General features: G+C 53.2%; 6 protein-coding genes across 6 annotated transcripts; 5 read left to right on the top strand and 1 right to left on the bottom strand.

Moving 5' to 3' along the window:
* Window positions 1–61: 61 nt before the first annotated feature.
* On the top strand, window positions 62–1,632 carry J4E85_011117 (uncharacterized protein; the record flags this gene model as incomplete). Its single annotated transcript, XM_051475320.1, has 2 exons — window positions 62–631; window positions 679–1,632. The coding sequence occupies 2 exons, from the start codon at window positions 62–64 to the stop codon at window positions 1,630–1,632; spliced, it is 1,524 nt and encodes a 507-aa protein (XP_051320894.1).
* Window positions 1,633–3,881: 2,249 nt separating this feature from the next.
* On the bottom strand, window positions 3,882–4,457 carry J4E85_011116 (uncharacterized protein; the record flags this gene model as incomplete). The annotated part of the gene is made up of 1 exon (XM_051475319.1): window positions 3,882–4,457. One exon carries the CDS (start codon window positions 4,455–4,457, stop codon window positions 3,882–3,884), a length of 576 nt encoding a protein of 191 aa, XP_051320893.1.
* A 578-nt stretch (window positions 4,458–5,035) lies between these two features.
* On the top strand, window positions 5,036–5,953 carry J4E85_011115 (uncharacterized protein; the record flags this gene model as incomplete). Its single annotated transcript, XM_051475318.1, has 1 exon — window positions 5,036–5,953. One exon carries the CDS (start codon window positions 5,036–5,038, stop codon window positions 5,951–5,953), a length of 918 nt encoding a protein of 305 aa, XP_051320892.1.
* A 1,040-nt stretch (window positions 5,954–6,993) lies between these two features.
* Window positions 6,994–8,559, top strand: J4E85_011114 (uncharacterized protein; the record flags this gene model as incomplete). The annotated part of the gene is made up of 1 exon (XM_051475317.1): window positions 6,994–8,559. One exon carries the CDS (start codon window positions 6,994–6,996, stop codon window positions 8,557–8,559), a length of 1,566 nt encoding a protein of 521 aa, XP_051320891.1.
* A 1,709-nt stretch (window positions 8,560–10,268) lies between these two features.
* Window positions 10,269–11,963, top strand: J4E85_011113 (uncharacterized protein; the record flags this gene model as incomplete). Its single annotated transcript, XM_051475316.1, has 1 exon — window positions 10,269–11,963. One exon carries the CDS (start codon window positions 10,269–10,271, stop codon window positions 11,961–11,963), a length of 1,695 nt encoding a protein of 564 aa, XP_051320890.1.
* Window positions 11,964–15,566: 3,603 nt separating this feature from the next.
* On the top strand, window positions 15,567–16,085 carry J4E85_011112 (uncharacterized protein; the record flags this gene model as incomplete). Its single annotated transcript, XM_051475315.1, has 2 exons — window positions 15,567–15,616; window positions 15,665–16,085. 2 exons carry the CDS (start codon window positions 15,567–15,569, stop codon window positions 16,083–16,085), a joined length of 471 nt encoding a protein of 156 aa, XP_051320889.1.
* Window positions 16,086–17,901: the final 1,816 nt, after the last annotated feature.

Raw genomic sequence — 17,901 nt, 5'->3', positions numbered from 1 at the left:
CTGCCTCACTCATCAGGCGCTTTTCACGACTGCGACAGGCTGCATACACACGACATTCACGATGACTGAATGCCCCAATGGAATAATGGAAGGGATGGGAAAGAATTCGATAGGCTGCAACCCGCATACCTCGAACGACTTGGAAGCGGACCCGACTATGGGTGCACCCTTTGACATCATCACTCCGAAGGACACGGCCGAAGTTCACAGCTTTATGAATGAACATGGGGTTCTCGACACCTTCTCGCAACTAGTGGAACTAGCTTCTGGCGAATCATCGTCCACGGGCGACCAGTCCTTCCTTTCCGATCTTGACAGAACTGGATACTCCACGAACGCGGATACAAGCATAGCCGGCTGTGGTGGCCCCATCATATCACCATTCGAACATTGCCACCAATTAGGAGAAGACGTGCAGAACACGCTATCTATCGATCAACAAGTATACCCGAATGATCTCATGGAGCTAAATCTCAGCTCCACGGTCGAAGACTTGAGCATGGCTATTTGCCGAAGAATGCCAACTGTTAGCCCGGGTGTGGACGACCACGCCACTTCATTTCTACTCGACAATACCCCAAGTGGTGTTAAAATCAGAGTTGAGCAATTCTTCGAAATGTTCGCTCTGGATGTAAGTTCGCATCTCTTGCAGTGATTGGTACCCGCTGATCCACCTAGGACGTGCTCAATCTCAAACATCTCGACTCCAACGACGAGTGGAACCCACACACGGTCCAGATCGTGACAGCCTTGATGCCATTTGTGCTTCCAACGTGCGACCAAGGACCAAAGCGAAAGCGTGGCAGCAATGATGACGTTGCGTCCCGACCTTCGAAGAAGAGAGACAAGAAGTCAATTGAATGGTGGAGAAGGTGGTCGAAGCTGACGCGCGAAGACATCGCACTCGACTCCGAGCAAGTAACTGTTGTGAACATGGGTCTAGGCGTCCTGCGAGACACCGGCGCTCTGGGTAAGCGAAACAAAGGTACTACCTTTATGGATGTTTACGCCGCGCATGTTGGCAATATGCTCGCTACAGAGCGTGTTACTGCGCTGACCAGCGTCCAATATGTGGTATACGCCATCTTTTTCCACATAGCCTCTACGATGGACCCTGCCAACTGGGTAGCGAAGGGTAACGCTGGTCAAGTAAGGGGGAAGTTCTGTCCCTCTGCGGTACGACGCTTGTTCTCCCATTGTGGCGGTTATGTACCTGGTGGTATGACGCCGACTGTTTTCGAAGAGAAGTTACGCGGTTGGCAAGATCATGGGAGAAAGTACGAGTTCATCGGTGTGCACCTTGGCCTTGGAAGCATTGTGCATCTGGGATCGGTATTACACCACACGCAGCTCAAGACGATGACGAAGGGTGGCGAGCAAGCAGTCGATGGTATCAAATCGAGCGAGGTGGCCTTCCGTCATCTGCGGAAACTGGGATTACCGGAACTAGCGAAACAGTCAGGTGCTGATGCGCTGATGCATGATCTCCTCTGGGAGATCTTTGGGAGCTTCCTCGACTTCCCGAAGCGGGTGGGTGATTCGCAGTTTCCCGCATTCGTCGAACACGCCCCAGCGCAGCTAAGTGCAAGCGTCATCAGTGACAGCGGCAGCGATGATGGCCAATGTGATTGAGGATCGGCGATCATTGGGCGCGGAGAGAATTCTTGGGCGATGTTATAAGGGCATGAGGGGTATGTCTACTAGGGAGCGAAAAGACGGAGGGGCGAGAAGACCGTCGGCAGTATTGAGATACTCAAAATACTAAGTCGTGGCACCTAGAGGCGAAGATGTCTTTCATCCCCATGACCCTGAGGCATTGTTTCGGTACTGTGGAGAATGTTCTCGATGTCCTCAAAACGTTCACTTGTGTGTCCGAGCAAGCATCATAAACGCCAGCAAACTTCTCTTTGTTCACGACCCCATATTCATCGCCTGAAAGTCGCATTCTTGCCGCCCATACTTCCACTTCTTCTTTCAACTCCCCTGAAAAATAACAACTTTTGTCAATAAAAGAAGCCAGCCAATAGGACTTAGCAGATATCTGTCTAGCATGTTGGCATCCATACTTGAACATGGCGGGAGCAAGGCCGCCATAGGTTCGGCCGTAGCTATAGTCGGAGGTTGGTGGGCGTATACGTCATCTGGCCGTCTTCGGGGATTCCTACGGGCCCTCTTACGAACGCGCTACGCCAAACTCGCAGTTATCGTGGTGATTGTTCTAGTCGTGTTATGCTGCTCGGCTGATCCAGTCTCGAATCGCACCACGTCGCCGTCTCAGCCACGCGCTCCAATGAATCTGCATGATCGATATCCCCGGTACAGACCTTACTGGGTGCCAGAGAAGTATTCCGACGAACCTGACGAACCTGACAAAACCAATGCGACCAATGCAACCAATGCAACCGTCAAACCCAACGAGCGCGACGATACTGAAAGGGCGTAAATTGCGTAAACGTAGCTTCCAACAAAAAAGGCAGGATGCGAGAAGAAAGTTAACAAGATCCGCGCATGGTAGGAGGTTGCGCGATCTTACTCGGGCAATAAGGGCATAAAGAGGAGAGAGGAAACCACTGAAGCTCGTATGTAGTATAGCAGGTAGCAAAAGTGTAGTTCAAAATCGTTTTTGCCCGGATAATATCGCGTATATTGCTGGAAAGAAGATATATGCGGAACGCAATCGTTGACGAAGACTCATTCCTGCTTCCGCGTAATTTCATGTGCTATGAACACAATGAGCGGTAAAGCCTCTCGAATCTCGGCATCTATCGCCATGTCTGTCATCATAGAGACGAGCCTGGGCGCACGTGTCTGTATCGTAGCGGCGTTCGCTGCCACCGTGGTCGCGAATATCGTCACGAACGGACTGCCATTTCTGCCGTACGGAGGGGAGGTGGCGAGATAGACGTTTTTTTCGACGGGCGATTCCGTATGCGATCATTGGGTATTTCGTTCGTGGTTTGAGGGATGTGTGTCGAGAGCAAATCTGGAGGAAGCTGAGCTCGACGCTAAGCCAGAGCTGTCTGGTTCGGACTAGCGCAGGGGCTGCCCCTCGATATCACGTGTCCCCGGCGATTCTCGAGGTCCCGAGGTTTGTCCTCACCAACCTTAATACCACGCCCAACACCGTTCTCCGACCAGCACCTTCCTAACGACAACATCGCTGGCTTGAGTTCGCCATCAGCGATGACTCAAGTTCTTATGGGGTCTTCCATGTTTGACGTGGCAGAGGAGAGCGAGGTGGTTGTCTACTTTCGATGAGTGTCGCGTTCATCCAGATCGGCAAACTCTACGCCACGCAAGCCATGCCTCTTAGGGGCACCGCGACCCTCGGCATCCAGATTCACTCGCTGCGCAATGAATGGTTTGAGAACATTACGGATTCGACGAAGATAAACTTTCTCAGTCTTCCGGGATGGCGCGCCCGAACGCCGTTGGTATCGCGATCCGCCTGCATGGACCAGTAGCTCCACGTCAACCTAGGAAAAAACTGAACAGGTCTGGAGCCTACGTCCACGTTAGGCTACCTACTTTGTAGATTTCTACGTTAATTTAGGCTGCAGACCTGTTCAGCTTTTTTCTTGTATGACGTGGCTCCGCGGGAGACCTTGATGGCGCTACACCCGCGAATTGCAACGCCGTCTTGAGGTGCAGGCCGCGCCAATGACCGATGTCGCTGAAGAACACAAGTCTTGCCAGCACTGCGCATTGAATTTAGGCACAATGTCAGTTGAACTGACGCTTATCGCTCAATTCAAACTTCAACGTTTCACGATACGAACATCGCGGCTTCCGAATACATGCGCCACTATCGAGCCTACCAGAAACTGACTACCACCTAAGAGGTTTTTCCAGCTGACTTTTCTACTGCCCGAATCTCACTCTCAGTCTCTGCCTATCCACGTCAAACCGTGTCTTCCACCGTAACCGCTACCATATTCTCCTACTCCAGGTGGCATCGGCGGCAAAGAGCCTCCCATGCCGAGCCAGCCTACCGAACCCTCTTGGAACCACATGAACTGCCTTGCCAACTTTTTTCCATAGGCCCTCTTCTCCTCGTCCGTCATGGCATCCGCAGCGTCATGCAGTCGTCCGAACAACTCTTCGATATACGCTGCGCGAGCAACTTCCGACATACCAGACATCCCTTCGCTACGCTCTCGTACAAAGATGACACCGAATCTTGCCAGCTCACCGCGCAACCTGGTGATCCAAGTCTCACGGTCAGAGGGCTTCATGTCCGCTGGTATGGGCACGCCACGGAGGTACCAGTAAGGACAATTGAACGAGGCGCCATTACGGCCGAAGAAGTAGCCAAGAACGAGGACTAGGCCGAAGAGTAGGGTGTTTTGGATGCCAAGGTAGAGACCGACAGTAGTCGCCAGAAGACTGAACAAGCCAAAGAGAGTATTGGGGTGCATGAGCCACCACAGGCTATCGATAAGGCGGAGATAATCCATGGCTGAAGTCAAGTCTGAATGGATGACCAAGGACGCGGGACGGAGGCGTCGACGTACAAGAGGCAGGATTCTGCAATCCGAGGTGTGAAATTCCGTTCAGAGATCGTTCACAAGGTAGCAGGATTGATGCCGTCCTAGTTCAAGAGAAACAACGATGCTTTATGTTATTGTAGGTCGTGTAGAAAGCGCCCACGATGGAAGCAGTGGAGCTCTTGGACGACGCTCACAGCAAGGAAAAATTTGCATCCGGCAAAATCGACGAGGCCGCGAGTCTTTCTGTTTCACATTTGCGTCGCAGCGAAGCAAATTTTCTAATGTCACGCGTGCCTCTCTGACGACCATCCTGTTTTCATTCAGTGTGACAGCATGTAATGCGTAACTACACGATACTTGAAGCTTTGTTTGACAGACCAAGCTCCTGCTTTCTATCAGCGTGACTATATATTCCCGGGTCGAGGCACCCACGTCGCACTAATCCAATATTCTATTTCGTGATCATCAACTATACCACATCCATCACATTAGTCTGAAACAAAGATACCATCCCTTTCATTGCGCGCATCGCCTCCACCAAAAATATGGCATCATCAGGTTCCAAATCTTTTCAGGACCACCAGAAGGAATTCCTGGAAAGCGAAGCCAGACGACCCGCGAACGACACCCTTCATTATTACCGGCAACAAAACCAAGCCATCACCACACGCCTGAGCCAAGCTCTCGACAAGTTGAGCGAGTACGACGAGCGCAATAAGGAGGCCCAAGCCAAAGAGCTCGAGCTTATCGATGCCAACGGGCGCATCCAGGTGCTGGAAGAAAACTTCAAAGAGGTCATTCGTCACATCGATCCGATGGTCAAGTGGGAGTCGATGAATAAGGCTGTGCAAGACTTTGTAACTGGAGTTCTTCACGACGACCCGTCAGCCGACGAGGCACACGCAGCAGCGAGTCGTCGTGATCCGGATTTGGGACGATTCGTCCGCGTCATGTTGACCAAGATTTCGGAATACGAGCATCTTCTTGAACAACAGAATGTCGAGATCGCGAACTTGAAGCTTCCGCACGGTCGGGTCAAACCCAGAACCACGGAAATCATCGAAACCAGGGACTACAAAGACGCTTCTGATCGAATGCACAACATGGGCTTTGTGATGCAGTCTGTATTCGAGTACGCCTACAAGGGCTTCCACCACCGAGAGAATGTCAGTCCCGAGGAGGAAAACTACATGAAATACCTCTGCACACTGTACGCGCGTATCGCACAGGTCATAGAGTTGGGCTGGAAAGATGAGAAAAAGAAGAACGTGGGAGAACGCCCTTTGCGATCCGACTTCCACACCAACCACGTCGAGTTCAACGGGGAGGACGGTATGTACTTGACGACGGTGATCGAGGTAGCGCAAGAGGTGAAGGACGATGAAAGATGCGTCGACACTTGGAAGAACCCGCATGGAATCACGGCAGGCCTGGAGGAACTGATGAAGGCCGCGCAGCTGTAGGGCGACTTGGATGGAGAGAGGACGAGGTCGTGCATGTGAGATGATCGCGGGATGAAGTCGTTGAAGGACCGTTCGTAGTTGATCTGGAGGCCGTAGTTGAATGAGAAGAGCACCCGTGCTACTCCCATGCTCCAACCGAAAGTTGCTTCAACGCAAGGTACCAGTTGTCCGCTTGCGTCTTGGAGCCTGCCGTTATGTAGACCCTGTGAACTGAGTCCTTGGCCGGCGATTTATGTCGTAAGGCCACAACGCAATCCGACTGCCATGAGACGAGCATGTCTTTTAACAATAGCTGTGAGGGTATGGTCTTCCCTCGTTCGCTATCATCTTCCACTCGCAAGACCAGTCGCTGGTGTGATGCATCCAGTGAGGCGAGCACTTGAATCGATAGAGCGCGATCGACGACCGGTGACGTCGAAGCATACAAGCGATGATGAGATGGCGATGCCGATAGTAACGGAAGAAGAGTCTTTGGGTCGGTATGACGTTCCATTAGGTCAACAGGGCGCGGCAACTCTGCGCAGGCCTGCCAGATTATCGATTGACAGCGAGCTATTGGTAGCCAATCTGGTGGATCGTCTAATATCTGCCTGTGAGAAGAGGGCTTCAGTGAGATGGTAGGATCGATTGCTTGAACAGCTAATGGTGGTATGGCTTCCTTCAAGTGCTTCAGAAACCCAGCGGTTGTTTGCGCGGTCATAATCACGACACGATGGCAGCAATGAGTGGGTGGTAAACAGATTTTATATCAAGTGTGAAGTGTGTAGATCGCTCAACAGTGGGCAGATGGCGGAATCAAGCGTAACAGTGTCGCCCTCCAACGTTGGGTTGATTGTGAGGCCGAGGTAGTTGTGCGATGAGTGGACGCTAAACTGGTAGTGGCTAGACACCTGCAGGGACCAATACCGGCTGTGAGCGTCACGACGCGTAACAAAGGCCCTATCAATCGAATGCAAGACCAGCTACTTACAACGAGGAAACAGTTCTTAAAGCGCTTTCATCCCTGACCGTGATCATGGCATTCCCATGTGCTTTTCGACATGGCCCTCTCCCGAGCCGACGCCTTCAGAGTCGCCAGGAGGGCCACGCAGCTGACGTGCGACGCGATTGAAGATGAGCTCTGTCGACGCGACGTACTTGAGAAAGATATGCAGGATCAGTTGGAGGGTCTCGAAAGACGCAAAAAAGAGTTTGAACGCAGGGTCGAAGAGAGTAATACCCATATCATGAGATTGGAAGAGGACAACCGACAGCTAGGGCATAAACTCGGCGAACTACCCATCCAACTCGACGCAGCCAGGAAAGACGCCACTAGCGAGATGAACGAGTCGTTGAAGAAAGCCCGTCAGGCACTTTTCCGTCACATCAATCCGGTCCTGCTTTACTGCCGCGTGCGGCCCAAGTTGCCCGCCCAAGGATCTGCCAACAAAGCACCGTCGCAGTCCATCTCGAAATGGAAGTGGAACGACTTCTCTATCATCAACGGAGCGGGCGAAGCCTACAGCTTCTGGCGTGTCTTTGGCCCCCATTGCCCTACTGCCAACGTCTTCGATGAACTCGAACCGATGATCCAGACCGCTTTACACGGACAGCACATCGTGCTCATCACTTATGGCGAAACGCAATCCGGAAAAACGCACACTACCATAGAGCCTAACGCAGCTGATCCCTCACTTCTTGATCGCTTTGCTGCTCTCGCTTTCCCCCAATACCAGATCCACGTCTCTTTCGTGGAGGTGTGCTGCAACATGCCTCATGATCTACTGAGACGTGAGGAAGGCAAGCTTGTAGTAGGCAACAGCGAGTCTTCGCGGGCCGATGTGTTTCTGTATTCCAACACAGGCCTCTACTTCCGCTACCAAGGAAAAGGCGGCGGGTACATGACACCCACGGTGTGCGACTCCACCGAAGAACTTAAGAAGCTACGAAATGAATCTATCCGGCGCCGCGCCAAACATCATGACAAACCTACGTCTTCTCGTGGCCCTTCCTGGCTCGAGCTTCGGGTACACGATCGCAATGACGGTACGCTTAGGGGCATCCTTACCATCGTCGACCTCATGGGCGCGGAAGACTCTGCCAACCAGCTAGGTAAACACAAGAAAGAAGCAGAGACAGGCCGAACGGTCAACTACAAGGTGTCAGAGTATCTGAAGAGTCTGCGCGACCAGCATCGAGTTGCCCGACCTTCCACACTACCCGACCGTACCCCCACACGCAGAAGCAACGCTCATCGTGAGCATCCCGACAACTTCATGCGTATTCTGATCCCCAGTTTCGAGGGTCAAATACTCGACTCGCCAGACCTGCCGCGCGTCGCTGTCCTGGCGCATATATACGAAGCTGCAGAACATGAGAAGCAAAACCAGACCACCATGGACGTGATGGAGGAATGGCGGACCAACCTGTTGGATGAAAAGAGCAGAAATGGAACGCAAGAAGCATGCAACGAATGCGAAGCAAAGGATAGAGAGAGTGCGCTTCTAAAGCAACAGATGTACGAGTTAGAAGTCGAGAGAGAATCTTGCAGCGAGCTAGAGGATGTGCCGCGCGATGTGAAAGAAGAGAAGTCTTTGAGGGAACGCTTCGCCGAGCAGGCGAAGTAGATATGAGTCCATCGCAGCCTTTTCCGCATGTATGACAAAATGAACCCCATGTCGTGTTCATGCTCCTTTGCAGCCGTCTGGTGTTGTAGTAGTCTGAAAATTCTCGACAGGAGGCCAGTCCTCAGATCATGTGATTCGATCGATGCCGATGATTCACTCGCTCAATGTGCACTAACAAGTCCAAATATCCAGCACCAAACTTCCTATGCTTGATAACTTCTTTTTGTATGTAAACAGTGATGAGAGCCCGGCAAGCACAGTGGAGAAGGGCGGTACCTACAAAAGCTAACGTAATGCTTCCAGTCAGAACTCAAGACAACATCTCTCGAATACACACAACCAACTTGATCGTACCAAGGACCAGGGAAGCAAGATGAACCAAACAAATTATACAATCCTAGGGAGCCAGGTGCTCCACGACGCCCACGAGCCGGGCACGCAGTTCGCATTACTCATTGACTTTCTTCTTTTGGTCAACATGCTATCTTATACTTTACACCACACATCACGAACCCTCTCTTACTTCAGGATATCCCTACATGAATATCTCATACAAACTGCCAGAGGTCTGGATGTCTGGATCGATAAAAAGTCAGGACTAGACAAACCGGCGGAGGGTTATGAAGACTTATCGGGGTTCAGGGGGTTGATGCTGGACATCGCCAAGAGCATGGAAGTTGTGGCGCACATAAGCAATTTTTGTTTTGTTGTTGCCAGTATCGCCTTGGGGTTTGGCATCGACGTCGACCGCGGTACTGTACGCATGTGTATACTTTGTAGCTGCATGGCTATTATGGTCTACGCAATGGTCGAAGCATCTGTGTTGCGTCGTCTCAATCTCCCGGAAGAGATACGCATTGAAGGAAGTAGGATGGAGCGCTCCATGCTTTTGCCAGCGCTTCGGCTAGACGAGCATCCAACCCGTTCAAAGGATGATACTTCTTCCACCACGATCTCCATATCACAAGCCGAGACGAAAGAGAAGACGGAAGCGCAATGGATACCTGTAGAAGGGGACTTCGGCACGGCTTGGGGCAGACGTCCCGGAGGATCGCAATGATTCAGAATCGGGCGTTACGTTCAGCAAAGTGCTGGAATTTCTCTGATGCCCGTGTAGCTGATCATGGGTCAGAGCGATGACGGAGAAATTGCGTAGTAGATCTACGCTATCTTACTCATCGGCAGCTCTTCATGATCTGTTATCGAGTTTGTCCGCTGTTGAGGCCATACACGACGATTGTCGTACCGAATTTCCGGAAGGGTGTTAAACCGCACAACCTACATTGACGTAGCATTCTCAATTAGTATAGCGTCAAATCAAATTACCTACTGCAAGAGCTTTCCTTGATCGTAACCGTATGCAATGTGAGTTCTGGTCGTAATTGATCCGTCAGATATTGGCGACCTCGGGATGTTGAAGGTTTGTCCAGCTTTCCTGGGTTCAGTCATGTGCGCCGTACCATGCCCATGATGGTGATAAGAGTCTCGCAGTCGGCATTAATAGGTATGCCAGTGAATTTCCAGGCAGCAGTGTGCTGGAACAATGTGGGCCGTGGTCGCTTCCTTCGTCGCAGTACCTGGCGCGCGCAAGTCGCGTAAAGGTCTTGGCACGATTAGTCGAGCTTGCGCAACCTGAACCCCACCCTTCGCTCCCACCACGGTCGCCTTGTGCAATCTCTACTGTCACAACTCTTTCGAAAACACTCACGATGCCCCCAAAGAAGAACGCTGGGCTTCAACGGCACACTGCCGACATTGATGTCACCGCCGTCCCGGCGCGAAGGCAGCGCGGGCGACCACGAAAGATCATGGAGGATGCGCCCATAGCTTCGCTCAGCTCTCATCTACCCAAGCGACGTGGGCGTCCGCCCAAAGTCAGGTCAGTCGAGCAATCGCCTGCTGCAGTCCCTGCAGTCCCGGAGAAGCGTGATCGACCCCAGGAGAAGGCCCAAGACGACTCGTCAATCATCTTGTTAGGCTACTCCAGGCCACCGAATCCGCAGACGCAACCGGCAGAGAGCGCCCCAGAGAAACAAAGTAGAGGTTTACCAGTCATTCCAGCTCCCGCGGTTCCCAAGAAGCGAGGCCGACCGCCGAAAGTTGCGCCAGAATCGGAAGCTCCACCAGCTGATTCGATTCCCCTGATACCGCGAAAACAAGGTCGTCCGCGGAAAGCCATCACCGAGAAGGAAGCTGCTGCTCCAGCCATTGCAATCGCGACGATACCAAAGAAGCGCGGCCGCCCTTCGAATGTCGCCAAGGCTGAAGCATTTGGAATTACTGCGGCCGTCCCAGTATCCACGGGCGTAAAGAAGAGAGGCCGGCCTCAGAAGCTCGTCCCGGCAGGTGAGCAACTTCCGCCAGTTGCGCTAGCTCGGAAGCGCGGGCGGCCGCCCAAGGTACCGATGCAAACTGAGCAGCCGCTCGATCCGATACAGGATCTAGATCCGGTGGCAGGGGAGCCTACTGATAAGGGCGCGGTGTCTTCCATGATCATTGCTGATCCATTCTCTGACAACGAGGATGTGCAGCCTGCGAAGCGCAGAAGAATGCATCATAGGCAGAGACCAGGCGTTGTCGAGCCTGTTCCCGAAGACGAGCGGCCAAGCTGGGGTACCAGATTCGTTGATGAACTTGGAGAGCATGCTAAGATAGGCGATCGGCGCGGTTCGCCGTCACGGAAGGAGAATATTCCGGGGGACATTGTTGCGGAGTTTGAGGACAGCGAGGACGAGACGTATCATACTCCAAAGTCGAGTGGAGTGAACACTCGACACTACCATGAAGACTCCGTCGTCAGCTTCTTCGATCCGGACGTTGTAAATGATGGAAGCTCACAGGCCGTGATCTATGAGGATGTTGATATGGGCGCCATCGATGTTGCCGAGCAGGACGTCGATGGGATGCGACTTGCAGAAGAGGCGGGGATGTTGTCGCAAGAAGAGGTAGTTAACCCTAGAGGCGCCCATCGCGACCATTGGCCAAGCAAAATCCAATGCGAGAAGCGTCCCATTTCCACCCCGCAAAGATCCCGCGAAATTCCAGAGACTCAGGAAGAACAGACATATCCCAGAAACATCCACCAGCTTGCGGAGGTCAGCCAACCTGTGCCAGATACAGCGCGAACAGCGCAAACCGCCACGACCAGCGTCCAAGCAGATTCAAGGCCCTCACAAACCTTGCTAGACTACATCGACCGCCAGACTGCCTTTTTGTCAGTCCCAACGGCACCACTTCATCCAGTATACTTAAGATCTCCGCAGTACCTCCAGATCGCCGTACCAGACATTGATGCCGCAGCTCATCGGGGGACGCTGATCGGGCCTTTGGTTGTTCAGCACGACGAGTCTCGATATCGCATTGCAGTGCATGTAGTGCGAGAGAAGAGACCTGATATCGCGTAGTCGTAGCATGGTAGAAGGGGTGCTTGTGATTCAGAGAGGGGTACAATGGTGCGAGTGAATATGACGAGCTAGTTGCGGGACTGGCGTTGAGGGTTCCGGGTCGCGGAGGAGGAGTGGATCCTTAGTATCGAAGACAAAGTCGAAAGGGTTGGAGAAAGGTCAATCGGGATATCGGATTCGGCCGCTGGAAGTGGAGTATCGGATGTCGTATGCTGTTCGTTCGAAATGGAGAGACCTATAGAACGCGAGAATATGTGTGCATTCAATTTCCTCTCTTATTGCATATGTGGAGGATGAAGTGACAGTGGGTGAATAGAACTCATCTTTGGGTACCCTTAGAAAGGAGCGAGACATCCTGAAAACCGGAGGTTTCCACCAACAGATTCCTGCACTCACTCGCCATCGCACAGAAGTGTGAGACAGAAGACCACAGTATCAGAAGATGCACATCCAGCCGGGGGCGGTATCCCGCGACCAGATACTCCCCGGCGTGCCAACTTCTGTCTCCACGTTGCGCCTCGCCCTCATGTGCCTACGCACTTCAATCTCGACGGGCCTCAGTATGAGAGCAACGGCATCATGATGCTCAGCGTATCAATCGCGCGGTATCGGTCGCGTTCGTGGTCCTTAGCCGGGGACTCGAGCTGCGCTGCGTGCAAGTATTGGAAGAGGGTACTAAAAGAACAGTCAGCATTAATCGTCTGGTATTGGGCGAGGATTTCCTCACGGTATTGGGCGGACCTCGAATATTGCTAGCATCTTTCGAGCCAAAGACTCATCCTGAAGTCTGAACAGCGGGAGGTGCACGCGCCCAAGGATGGTGTATTGTGCCGCTGTCTCCGGTTGCGCCACCACCGCCAGATCGTACCATGTCCGGATTCTGCGCGACTGGAGTTGATCGCTCCTATGTCTTCCATCTCGTCGCACCCATGGTGTTTTATTAGTACATCTCCTTGCTGTATGCACCCTTCTTCATCGGCGCATCCCCATTTCCAAGCCAACAAGTGTCTTGTGCCATCCAAAAGGCCTTGCGCCCCTGCTCACATGACTTCGCTCGCAACTCCAGGCAGTCCGACAACTTCGAGCATGCTGCCTGTCGTGTTCCACCACCAGCTACAATCGAAGAAGATATCCCAGGGCATTGCGGCCGAAAGCAGATGTTCACGCGGTAACGTTGCGCCATAGCTCCGGCTCATGCGTGCGTTCATGCGGTAACCCAATGCGTGTGAGGAGTATGGGACTCTCGCAAGGTGTATCGGTGTTTATCGCTCGCGTGGGGCTTCGTTGCGAAGGGGCCGGAGGGCATGGCGTAGGGTCTTGACAGTGTTATTGCGACAGGCTCGTGGTGGACGGGGATGCTCTCATCGAGTCACAGCATGCGACATCGCGAGTGGTCTCCGAGTGAGTGAGGATGTTGTATGAGGGGCGCTGGGTTCGACCATGCGAAGGATGCCTCGAATGGGGGCTTGCATACTGTCATTCCTAGCGTCGCTTGTGGTGGCTATAGACCCGTCATGCGGATTGCGGACGTCATGTAGACATTAACCGGGCAAGATGCAAGGTGTTTGGAAAAGAATGCCGGTTCTGTTGTGTGAGGGAAGACTCGTTGGCGTGGCTGGAGTAGTTGATGATGACGATGATGCCGTCTGAGGGACGCTAGATCGGGGGATCCTTGGCGCGGGAGCTGTCATGTCCGGTGACGCCGGTGGTGACAGCGAACGCCATGCAGATATCACCCGGGCGCAATTGGTGTACATGATACATTAGAGATTGAATATTGTCTTGAAGCCACTCTAGATGCTGTGGTATCTCGTCGCAGATCGCCCTGATGTTTCCCCAATATGGTGTCTTCAGGCAGTGGGAGAAGGAGGGAATTGAGACGTAACAGCAATGTCAGATATCGGATGTGAAAACTTGCATGATAATATGAACGAGCGTCAGATTTGGGTTAGTCGGAAACATCAAGAAGAAAAGCCATTTGGTCGTGGTAGTGCGTATGCTCATGCCCTAGTAAGCATGACCGCGCATCTGATGTTTATTCCCAACTTAGCCGTTCTACACACAGCAGCCTCCCTCCGCACACGATCTAATCTAGCCACTTGACTTAACCTAATCTCTAATTCTTCCTGTACTTGTGTGTCCATGCCCACGTTTATGCGAAATTCCGGTTGGGTGGAATGCCCGACGATCGTTTTACACCAGGAGCTGCCGCCCGTGACGGCCCTCTCCCACACCCGGTCGTACTACATCCGCGTTCCGTTGTATATAAGAATGTGATCTTCGTTGCAGCCTCATCGTTTATGTCTTTGGGGCTCTTGACTATGCTTTCATACGTGGACAGAGAGTACGTTTACGGAAGCGTTTGGTGAATATCGCGCGGTATCGACTGCGTTTGAGTGGGGAAAAGACCGTAAGTATTATGTGAACACCCTTATTGCGCATTAGCTCGTGGAATGGTAAAAGGGGATGGAAGGAGTGTACCGGCCACTTGGCCCCACATCTTCGCTTCTCCGCCGTCGATCTCGACTTGATCATGGCAGGCTTGGGTGACATCTCGCTGATGTAGTGCTGGTGGACAGACGTGCTCCTGATTGGTCGATGTGAATGGGATGACCCAGCGAAATTGATTTGCGTTCATGCGTCTGGCACCAAGGCTGCATGTGGTTGTGGCGGTTCATCCCCAAGATATGAGATCGGATGCAGTTGTCGTGATTACCAGCGTGGTGCGAGGCCGGCCTGCTGTGTGTTCGACGACTAAGAGAAGAGGTCGGGCTGGCAAGGTGAGTTGCACAGCGCCTCCTCATTTTCCCTTTCTACCATGCCATCCAGAACGAGGTACGCTATCGGCATGACCTGGTCTGGTGAAGAAGTCGCGCTTGAGGTGGGCCGCGGCGTTGGATCGTGTATCTTCAGCCGGTGTCGATGTCGTGGGAGAGGAGGTTGTCCGGTGTTGATTTTACATCTGCTCCTAGGCAGGATCGATTGGAAGAGGTGTATTGGAGCAACGAAGGCATCTGAGTGGGCGGGACTCGTCTTCTCACCGCGGCGGTGGGTCTTCACTGGCCTGATTTGTCGAGGTCAACACGATGAAGTCAGCCGTATCGATGGCTACCGAAGATGACGATAGAGGATGGTACCGCGCGCGTCTGCAATGGCTGCCGGGGGAGTGGAGTGGTAGAGATACTATGGTGTATTGGTGGAGGGACAGAACACAGGCGGCGTTGTTATCGCCGGGCGGGTGTGCCGTCTTAACTCCGGGCGTCCTCACCCATCAGCCTGCGCTGGGTCGGTACGCCATCCACGACCTCGCGCGAATCCAGCTGCGCATCGCTTTTGCGATGTCGCAATAGCTGAGTTGGCATCGCATTGGAGGTGCCATCACGTGCAGCCACCTCTTGCAAGACACCGCCCAGAATGCGGCTCCGGGTGTTGAGGCCCGCGATGTGCTGTGCGACCTTCCGTATTGGCCGTATAGTTTCGTTAAGGGTCGCCCTTTGACAACAGACACGCAGACCCTCACCCACGCCGCTGTGGAGCCCCGACGCTCTCCATGCACGCCACGACTGCACATTCCTGATACCCAGACTCCTGCACTCTGCGCATATGTGCTGCTTCGGTCGCAAGCGCTCTGCGACTATCAAAGACAGACCACGGTACCAAACATGCGCTTCGTCGGCCTTCTCCCTGACTGACAGCTCCAGGACCGCGTCGTCCACCGCAGACTGCAATGTGCGCCTCGATACCCCGAGATCTGGCCAGCCCAATCCCTCCTTCTCGACTGAATCGCACCTCACCGACACGCCGGAGCAAATCATAGAGCGGGTGGGCGGCCGGCTCGTCATCCCATACCCCGAACAGGACGGCTGGCACGAAGGGCTGAATTGGCGCGACAAACGAGACACTGAGGATCTGGTGACTCCCGACTACCAGAGGGACCTGGGGGCGGACTGGGACAAGGAGTATGAGGCCCTGGCTGGATACAGAGAGCCGGAACGGCAGCCATCAGGCGGCAAGAAGACGGCGCCGGCGGACAGCTTTGCGACGCTCAACCCGCCCGGACGCGCTGAAGGGAGTCAGGGTGTCCGGCTAGAGGCAACAGTGAGATCTCTCGTCCCCTCTTGACCTGGCATCCAAGTTGACCATCTCTTTCCAGCCAGCGCACCAGCTCGCGCCCTCCGCCTTCGGCGCATCGACCGCACACTTTAGTCATGACTCGAGCATGACCACATCAACACCAGCTCAACACAGAACGGGCTGAGGTATGATACGCAGGGGGGGGGGAGAGGACGTCGCGCGGCATACGCTCGATCAGGGCATTGCTCAATGCGAATTTTTTCCCGTAGAGTACTGCAGTAGAGGGGCGGCGGATATATAGACGTGGCAGCGATATTGCAAAGTTTAGAGGGATCAGGGCAGTAATGGGCACACGGGTATATCTCGGGGCTATCGAAATCTGTTCTTCACGCGGCGCTTCGTTACCACAACGGGCTACAGTGCAATGCAGAGCATCCTGAATAGGTACGCGGACCGGTCCGAGGTTGCGGGACTCCTCTCGCTCGCGCAGGCTGCAGTAGTGTAACTGGTGGCATCTTGTGTTGCTTGTCGTCCAATCCTCGCTCGTGATGTCAGCATTTTGGGTGGGTGCGGCCACGCTAGATCCACGTGGCTTCTCTGTGGTTCTTCAAGCCTCACGTCATCACTCAACTACACCTCATCACAGCTTTGTTGAGTCTCCTGTCTTCTGCGTATCGTGCCACACCACACGCAATATCACAGCGCACGTCGATAACACGGGTAGCTGGCCTTTCAGATGTTTGTGTCGAGGTGGTCGAATCGGGTGCCATGCCACCAGCCACCAGCCACTGCCTACAAATGGCTACACAAGTTGTCCGAGCAAATTTACCTGGGCAGAAACGTCACGAGTACCAAGCTGAGAGGATATAAGTTCATCATCGGCACGAAGAGGTCTGTTTAGCGAGCTTTGACACATACTGATCGCCGTCGGCCGGCATTTTGGCTGGCTGGCTGAGTAGGTGCATACGTTCCATCGGCCATCGAAACTCTCGAAACTACAGGAGTGTTACACACTCCCGACCCTTGAGGCTCGCTCATCCGCTAGACTGCGTGCCCTTTCTCATCCGCTAGGAGCTTCACAACAGCCGTATAGCGCGATAACGAAGTACACAGGCCTCTAGTTCGAACATCTGATTCATCATGCCTGAAGGATCTCAAGACTTCCACATTATTCGCATCTTCTTTACTGCTTGCCATCAGCGGGTTGTGTACGATATCATCGACTCAGTTGAGATCAGATTCTAATACCATCGCCCTTTGCATGCCAAACCAGAACCTGGTGCGAGAGAAGATAAGTTTGGACATCTTGGAAGCCGCTCGCTCATTGAGTAGAAGTGCTGTCTTCTTGTTGACAATATCAAGGGCTTTGAGCAGCTTATTGCCGCCCTCTTTATAACATGCATCGCCATTCTGACTGTATCTTCTAGTGGCGATGAGCTGAGCAGGAACCTCGAGCTCGGAACGATGGAGATTTCCCCAAGTACCATGACGGGGGACTCTGCAGGTGTCATGTTCAGTCTTTCTCCTCGAAACTCAATCTTCTTGACCTGGAACTATAGCCGTCGAACCTGGCATGTGCTACCTGAGTGTTTCTTCACTCAACTCGCTCGATCCGGTTAATCGTTTGCGCCAACACGAGCCACATTACACGCTCGTCTACAAAATTGCTAGACCACCGAACAAAACGCATACGACAGCGTCGCATCTCCGTTGGTATCAGATTTTCCAGACGGTCAGTACCCAAAGAAGACAGCACTGCACTTCCCCGACTTGGTTTCCAAACCACGACATTCCATCCGTCCGTCGCGCCGACCGATATCCTCGTACGTTCATTCCATCTACCTCACACTTCCGACTCGCCAAC

Source organism: Alternaria conjuncta, assembly GCF_024043145.1.
Source record: "Alternaria conjuncta strain BMP 0040 chromosome Unknown scaffold_30, whole genome shotgun sequence".
NCBI classification, from domain to species: domain Eukaryota; kingdom Fungi; phylum Ascomycota; class Dothideomycetes; order Pleosporales; family Pleosporaceae; genus Alternaria; species Alternaria conjuncta.
Note: the sequence above shows the minus strand (reverse complement) of the source record. Positions and strands in the feature narration are given on the sequence as shown.